The sequence below is a fragment of the Myotis nattereri genome, assembly GCF_964212035.1.
Source record: "Myotis nattereri genome assembly, chromosome: 8".
NCBI classification, from domain to species: domain Eukaryota; kingdom Metazoa; phylum Chordata; class Mammalia; order Chiroptera; family Vespertilionidae; genus Myotis; species Myotis nattereri.
Window position 1 is genome coordinate 57016395 of NC_138083.1, and position 8208 is coordinate 57024602.

The 8208-nt window shown below is 49.7% G+C and overlaps 1 protein-coding gene across 1 annotated transcript; it reads left to right on the forward strand.

Moving 5' to 3' along the window:
• The first annotated feature begins 289 nt into the window (after positions 1-289).
• Positions 290-7325, forward strand: ADCYAP1 (adenylate cyclase activating polypeptide 1). Its single transcript, XM_081096722.1, has 6 exons — positions 290-357; positions 671-781; positions 2934-3065; positions 3505-3603; positions 4341-4391; positions 4667-7325. The coding sequence occupies exons 2-6, from the start codon at positions 672-674 to the stop codon at positions 4854-4856; spliced, it is 582 nt and encodes a 193-aa protein (XP_080952848.1). The 5' UTR covers positions 290-357; position 671; the 3' UTR covers positions 4857-7325.
• The last annotated feature ends 883 nt before the right edge of the window (positions 7326-8208 follow it).

Sequence of the window (8208 nt, forward strand, 5' to 3'; positions counted from 1 at the left end):
CCCCTCTTTTCCTTAATCACTTCCTTCTCTCCCCCGGTGGACTTAGGTCACTTTGTCCTCCACCCCCACTTTAGCTTGTCGCCTCCTCTTTCTTCCTTCGACATCTCTCTCTCCTCGCTCCATTCTCTCGGTGTCACGCTCCCTCCTAGTTCTGTGCGTCTACAAACTTTTGAACAGAATCCTGGCCGCAGCAAACAAGTCCTCCAGCTCCTCCTGCTGCTCCTGTTCGTTCCTGCGGCCTCCCCCCCAGACACTAACACCAGACGGCGATGCCTCTTGCGTTGTGACTCCAGCGCAGAAACTTGGAGGAACCCGTTGCTAACCGTCCTACTTGGCAGCAAATCCTTTCTAGCGGCGGTAAGAACTGAATGGTAAGGGGGAGGGGGAGGGAGTCTTTCCCAACCAGGCGGCTCACTTGACTGCTGAACCTTTTGCCGGCATGAGGGTCCTAGTTCGTGTTCCTTCGCACCAGGTCTGGCGATGCCTAGATCTGTTTCTAACTACCTACAGAGAGAAGGAAGTGGCGGGGCGAGCTCGGGCTGTCACTAAGGGGTATTCCACGCCGGGAGCCTTTCGCTCCGGACCCCCAGCTCCGCGAGTTGTTGGGGCTGGAGGGTGGCGGGCCAGGGGCCTTCTGACAGCTGTGTGCCCTCTTTCCCGTCCCGCACAGAATGGCCATGTGTAGCGGAACAAGGCTGGCCCTGCTGGTCTACGGGATAATAATGCACAGCAGCGTGTACTGCTCACCGGACACCACCGGGCTCCCGTTTCCCGGGATCAGGTAGGTGCTGGCTGCCCGGACGAACGGAGGCTGGGCTTCCCTTCCCTCGGCACCTCCTCGTAGTTCCCCTGCAGTTCCTCGGTCCCTGCTACGACCACCTCCCCACGCGCTCCAGAGAGCCGCCGCCGGCCTGGGTGGGCGGGCAGCGGGCGGCGGGCCCCTGGCCCCGGCTGAGCTCGAGGACCCCGCGGACTCCACTTGGGCTTGGCGCCCCTCCCCCAGCCCGAGGCAGCCAAGGGGCCCCGGTGGACCGAGCGCGCAACCTCTGGCAGGAGAAACCCATCCACCTCCAGCCCCGCCCGCGGGAGGGGGCCGGGCATGGCCTGGAGCTTGACTTCGCCCGGTTCTCCGCTGGAGTTAGGCGGACCTGGGCGCCCGAAGCCGGCTGGGAAGGCTGAGCTTGAAGCTCCCAGGGATTTCGCTTTGTTGCAGCTGGTTCCGCACGGTCGCGGAGGGGTCTCTCTCACCTATTTCCAATTCTTTCTTTCTCCTGGAAGAGCTTTCTTTCAAGGGATATTTTCCGACTGCATTTCGAGTCTCAGACTGTCTTGAGGAAGGGGAGTGTTGGCTGGGTACGGTTGAGGAAAAGCGATTTGAGAGAAGGAAGAACAAGAATGAGTCCGAGAGGGAGAGGGAGAAACAGGTGCAATGGATGCAGGGAGCGGGGAAGAGAAAGCAAGCAGCGGGCAGGATCTGGACAGCCCTGCCCGCCCCGGGCGCAGTACGCTTGGCTTTTTTTTTTTCTTCTTCTTCTTAATCCTGGTTTCTAATCAGTCGGGCTCCCCCTCTCAGCCCTAGAATGCCCCACGGGTCACCCGGTGAGTGAAAGCTCGCTTTGCAGCTCTGCGCCCGCGCCCCAGCGTGCACCCGGCGCCTGGCAGCGAGGAGCGCGAGTTCCGCCTGCAAAGCTCTTTCTCCGAGCCGCGCCCCGAAACGCTGGGGCCGCTGACCATTGATTTGGCCCGAGAGAAGGTTTCTGACTCCAGCTTCTGGGTACAGGGAAGGGTGAAGGTGGCCAGCGGGACCCGGGGCTCCGGCCAGCCGGCCGGGGCCGAGGTGGGTCGCCCGAGAAAGGCTGGGCGCGAGGCAGGCAAAGGGGTGTGCGTGCCTCGCCCTTACCTCTCCAGGGGTGAAGGAAAGGAGTGCGGAATAAGGACGCGAGACTTGAACCCCTCCCAGGGAGCGAGGCTTGCCCGGGCCGATTTCCGGGTCTCTCTAGCGGCCCAAAGTGAGGAGTTTTGGTGTTTTAACCCCCCTCTCCCCGTCCTATATCAAGGCTAGAAGCGGTAGGCAAGGGCGACTGCGAGGCCGCGGCGCTCTTAATGGCTCTGGGTCCCCTGGTGCCCATTTTCCCGGTCCCCAAGGTTGAGATGCGGTCCCGTCGCCTCGCCATCGTAACAGATAAACGAGAACACTTTTTTTGGTGGACTTAAAAAACCCCATTTCACCCCCCAGCTATTTCCAAAGGCCCTTTCACCGGGCGAGAGGCAACGGAGGGCACGGACCTGCCACAGAATGAGCCGCCGCCAAACAAGTTTAGCGGCATCTTATTATTCGCGTTCCTGCCAGATCCTCTCCGGCCCAAAATAGAAGCCGGTGGTTCTCCGTGACCTACATCTGTGCGGGAAAGGACTCCCCTGGGCGCAGAGGCTGGGTGCGGGTGGTTGCCGGAGTTGGCCGCTGGACACCCCCACCCCCCACCCTTTCTGGTTTGCTCCTGGCCTCCTCTACTGGGTCTCCGAGGCCAGCGCCTAGTCTCTTAGGATCTTTCTTGTACTGGCCCTTCGCGGCTTGTCTGGGAGGCCCAGACACCAGGCGGGCAGCGGGCCGGTCCTGTTCCGAGACCAGGTGTGCGTGGTCGGCGGAGACGCATCGGCTTCCCGGTGCCCCGGGTGGCTGCGGCCCCGCTGGGCGACCCTTCACCCGCACAAGGAGGATTGGGAGAGCCGCCTCGCGGGGTGGGAATTTCATTTGGATGTAGTTCCCCCCGCCTCCTTACTCGACCTCGACCCCTGTCCGGGGAAGAATAGGCAGTTCTCCGTGGGAGACCTTTTAGGAGGAAGAAAGAGCAGAGAGAGCCCATTTTTGGGGGTCCTCGCAGAGCCTCGGAGGCACTGGTACTGAGCACTCCTGCCCCGGGCTATCCCTGCAGGTCGGAGGATGAGGCGTACGACGAGGACGGAAACCAGCTGCAAAACTTCTATGACTTGGAGCCGCCCCGCATAGAGAGACCCGCCTCTGTGCACCGCGAAACCCACGCGCTCAACCACCCGGGGGAGATAAGGTACTGACCGTGCGGCCTCCGCACCCGGGACTGAGGTTGTGGGAGGGGAGGGGCAGGTGTTGGCCCACCTCGTAGGTTCTTTTTCATAAAAGTCCTCCAGGCTGTCTTCTCCCAGGTGCCTACGACAGCGACAGAAAGTTAGTCGCGAAAGGTCTGTGGTCAAGGGGTGGCAGTGAATGCGCGCCCGGCCGGTCGGTGAGGAGTCCAAACTCCACACCTGCCACCTGGGAGGGCAAGAGGAATTCCCGCTCCTGGCAGTCACTCATGCGAGCGTGCCAAGAAAGTTACTCGGGAGTTCTGGGCTCCTGGGGGTTTCCCCGGCAGCTTCCCGGAGCGCTGAGAGGCAAGGGTGCCTCGCGGGGGGTGGCGGATGGGGGAGCTGGGCAGCTACTGGGGGACAGAGGCAGTGACCCTGGGCGCGCACTTTGCCTACCCTTAGAGATGTGGCCCACGCGATCCTTCACAAGGCCTACCGCAAAGTGCTGGACCAGCTGTCCCGCAAGAAATTACTGCAGAAGCTCGTGGCCAAGGGCGTGGGGTAAGAGTTTGTGAAAGAGTTAATGGGCGCGAGGCGGCGCGCGCGCGCCGAGGTGGGCGTCGGTTTGGAGCGCGGGCGCGGGGTGGGCGGTGCGGTGCCTACGTTCTGCGTGCACGTGGGGCTGAGGGCGAGTCTGTGCCGCGGGATCTGCAGGGTCTGCGGGGCTAGCCCCCAGCTACCTGCGAAGATTACTAGGCGGTACCTGAAGTTTGGCGAGAGAGCTCGGGGATCCAGCAGAGAAAAGTATGGGCAGGGAAACCGCAGAGTTTGATCCGTTTTGAATTGAAAAAAGAGAAACCAAATAGTCCCCTCAATCATTCAAAACCTTCAAGCTTCGCGGGACGATGTGCTATAATTTCCTCTAAGTTTGCCTTAAAAGATTATTTTATTGTAAATTCAAATTGAAACCAACAAACCCTCAACTTTGGACACCTAGGGAAGCCGTTTTTGCTTGTGCTAGACCTACCCAGAGCACAGGGCTGCGTGGAGCATCTCTCAGCAGAAGGCAGCATTTTAATAAAGCCCGTGGGGGAAACAGACTACATTTTTCGTAATAAATAATTCATGTGATGAAAAATAATGCCTACAGTCTGTCGACTTGTATTATTATCACGTTTTTACAACTTAGCGCGTGGAAGGGGAGTGCTTGTGTCTGACTCGGTAGCAATAACAGGATTGATGTAAACTCCAGGGCAGAGCCGATGTGGCATTGAGGGCTCTTTTGTTATTTCTATTAGGACAATTCAGCGCAATCGCATGGACGGGATGGTCATATCGCATGGACAGAGGTTAGGCTTAAATTGTGTGCATTTGGCCGGACCCTCCGAAGGGGCCCCTTTCCTAAGAGCATGGCACCAGGAAATCCTGGGCAGGGAGGGAGAATGAGAGGTTTCTGTCGCAGCTCCCCTCCAGCTCCTACTGGCAGGGGAAGCAAGGCAGAGGGTAGTAAGACCCCGTGCCCGTTCTGCAGGCTCCCTCGTGGGGTGGGGCCCGCCTGCTCCTTGCAGCTATTGAACCTGTGTCTCCCGCCCTGCCACCCTTTCCCCGACCCCTATCCTTGCAGTGGCATTCGAAGCGATAACGCGAAAGATGACTCGGATCCGCTCTCCAAGCGCCACTCAGACGGGATCTTCACGGACAGCTACAGCCGCTACAGGAAACAGATGGCTGTCAAGAAATACTTGGCTGCTGTCCTAGGGAAAAGGTATAAACAAAGAGTTAAAAACAAAGGACGCCGAATAGCGTATTTGTAGCGATGAGTTACCAGCTACCTTGTGTGTACAACCCTGACACAGTGAAAAGTCATTTTCCTTACACACTGGAACAGTCATCGCTCATGTGTTCTATCCAAACATTTATTTATGTATGAAGTAAAGCCATTAAATGAATATTTTGATAATAATATTGTTTTTCTTTTTACAAAGCACTAGAGAATGCACAGATATACTTTGTGGACCAATTATTGATATATATTATAAATATATATATTTAAGAATATATATAAGTATAATGGAGAGCAGTTCATAAAAATGTGCACCAGGATTGAAAATTCACCTGAGCTGTTTATGTATTTATATAAAATAGATAGAAAAATAGACAATCATTGTTTTAAATATTACTCCTATTTTTGTAAACTGGAATTAAAAGGATAGTATTTTTATCCACAACAGGCCTGAAGATGTTAATACTGACCATTTGCTACTGTATATAAACAATGATGCCCTGCTTCAGGGAGATTTTGAGGTAATGGTTTGGGAGATTTGCTGTAGGCATTCTCTCCCAGTGAGTCTCTGGGGCAGGCTGCTTCAATCCCAGCCCAACTCAACCAGGCACTATCCCCTTTGCTGGGTGACAATTCTAATACTTCTGCTTTCTTTGATTCTACTTTTATGTGTATTTGTCTCTCTTTGGACTCTCAGCCCACAAGGAAATTCTCCCGATAAAACAACAGCTCTATCTAAATTGTGCTTCTCCCCAGAATTCACACCATTCCCTGGGGCAGGAGTTGGGAGATTATACAGAGAAGGGAGACTGGAGTAGGAGCTCCCTTTTCTGTACTTCCAGGAAACCCACTATTCCAAGGTTAGGACAATTGGAACAAAGTGAAAGCAATGCAGGTATACTGGAAGAGGCAGAGCATAAGGCAGCAGGAGGAGGACCCTGGAGAGGGACTCTTTTGGGGCTGCCCCAGATCTGGGATGCTGGGGTTAAGCCGAGTCCCCACCTTAGGTCCCCAGCCTGACTGACTGGGTGCTGGGTGTTTGAAATGGATGCAAAGTACAATGTGTTTTTCTCCAGTGCTGTCCATGCTTCTCATCTTGTGAAATGGCCAGGATCCTCCCCTTTGAACCCTGCTCTGAAGGAGCCACCCTTTTCTTTGGTGTTATTTTTCCTGAAGACTCTGCCTTCCTACCCTCTTGCACTGTTTAAGTACTGGTTACCATTTTCATTCACTTCTCTTAAACTTGTGAATGTGTCTCACTTTTGTGGTTGTTTGATGCAAGCGCTTATTGTAAAGTTTAGGAAACCCTGTGTAGTTATCACTAAGTAATGATGCACTAAATATGAACCTTTTGTTTCTTGTTTATTGAGTTTGTAGGTAAAATGTATTTTTCTACATTATGGCTTATTGCTTAGTAAAATTTATTTCATAAACCAACCTTTGTCATAGTAGAATGTGTAGTGTTCACATGTTGCTCAGTTTTACTAACTGATAAATCATTTAAAACTCGTCTTATGTATGAGTACTATCTTATATTTGTGGTCAAGAGTAAGGCAAACAAGCTCCACCAGACCCTGAGAACTCCCCTTTGTATCCTTTCTTGGCTACAAAAAGCATGTCTGTCTGTTTCCTATCAATTTCTTGAACATATCAAGTACTCTCTATAAACAAAAGAACCTTCACCCAACAACCAGATCAAGCAACAACACGCAAAACAAACTCCCAGATTTCAGGCACAGATTCTTTTGAAAAAGAAGAAGAAGAACAACAAGAAAAGATTAAACATTAGCTTGTAAAGTCTAAAGGACCTTTCCTTTTCCTTTACGGATTTGATCAGTATGAAGTCATAAATCAAAGAAAACAGAATTGAATTTGCATTCCCAGGCGGGATGGATGCTGCCAGGAGATCACATTGCAGACAGTGAAAGCACAGAGGCTTTCGATCTATGCCTGAGTCCTGTGTATGGGATCAATCTTTCTTTAATTCTGCAGTCTCCTCAGGCAATGTGACCTGGGACGCAGTTTGCAGCTGTAGTGCCTTTCTTTGCCTTTTAAATCGCCACGAATCACAGATGGCTATTTAGTGGCCCTACAATGCTGCAACACATCGGCTTGCATTTTAGTCTTAATTATTTGTTTCTTGGATAATGGGCAGAATTTTCTGTATTTGTGTCAGCTGTTAGTGGTGAAATAGGGCTCTAGTTAACCTTTTATTTATGAAGTCTAATTTAGTGTTTCTGTGGCTAGTTGCAAGCATTTACAGTGATCATCCAGTTTAATCTTTTGTATACTTTTTAGAAATGCCAAGAGCCTTACTAACCTAAAGCAGATTTATGATATAGTGATAATTTAGGTAGATGTTAGTCTTGAAGCTCTTATTTTGTGTGCAAATGATTATAAAAACATCTTAACCAAGTATTACACACATGATATCTATAATTAGGTCTTTGATAACTGTTATATGAAGTGTGTGAAATTTGTATGAATAAATTTTTGTAAACAATGCAACTTCGTCTAATGTTTGGAGAAAAAAGACATCAGGAAATAACTACTTTAAAATCTCTTAAAGTATTATATTTCCTTTACCAACCATAAGAATTTTAATGTCTGGGATATATACTTATTTAAGCATCTATGTATTTTCATAAATGTGCTTTAATATCTGCTTGATGGGTTATGGATTCAACTAAAAATATGAAGTAGCTACTCAGAGAAGAATACCTGAGGAGATATTAAGCTTATAAATGGGCACGAATGTTGGGACATTTATAGGATGTACAATTTAGATGGATTTCTATCCCCTAATGTTTATATACATTGTTCAGTATTTAAGAAAGTTACTATCCAGTGGTGGGAGAGAGTACCTGCGTATTTGTTATGCTTCTAAAATATCAGCCTAACATTGTTTTCTTGCAAGTCACTCTGCAGACTAAATTGGACTCTCTAAAGTTCTGTATAAAGATGATTTAAATAATTAATTTTGGAGGTTTTAACATATGTTTAGAGACCTATAGACAACTATCTCTGATTAAAATGCTTTGGCCAGAAGGAAAAAAAACCATAAGTAAGCAAAGAGTTAGGTAAATACCTTTAAAAGAAAATGTACTTTGAAGCCTAGGACAAAATATGAAAAGTCATTTGTGAATTATTTGTTTTATTAATTTATATTAGCAGCCTTTAAAGCAAAACCTTCATATGAAATTTTTATAAATTTCTCAGAGGTGTTTATTTTTGAAGCCTTTGATGATATATGGGTTAAAAACTTTTGTATTGAAAGTCACTTATAATTAGTCATAGTATTTAACTTAAGTTGCCAGATTTTTATTTTAAATTAATGCAGTAAATTAATAAGTCAGTAAATATGTCACAATAATATTAAAGGA

Bases quoted from the DNA above. Each gene is read 5' to 3' on its own strand.
- ADCYAP1 (XM_081096722.1), top strand. From the start codon at position 672: ATGGCCATGTGTAGCGGAACAAGGCTGGCCCTGCTGGTCTACGGGATA. The intron at 3,066-3,504 runs GTACTGACCGTG...GCCTACCCTTAG, and splicing joins AACCACCCGGGGGAGATAAG to AGATGTGGCCCACGCGATCC. The intron at 3,604-4,340 runs GTAAGAGTTTGT...TATTTCTATTAG, and splicing joins CTCGTGGCCAAGGGCGTGGG to GACAATTCAGCGCAATCGCA.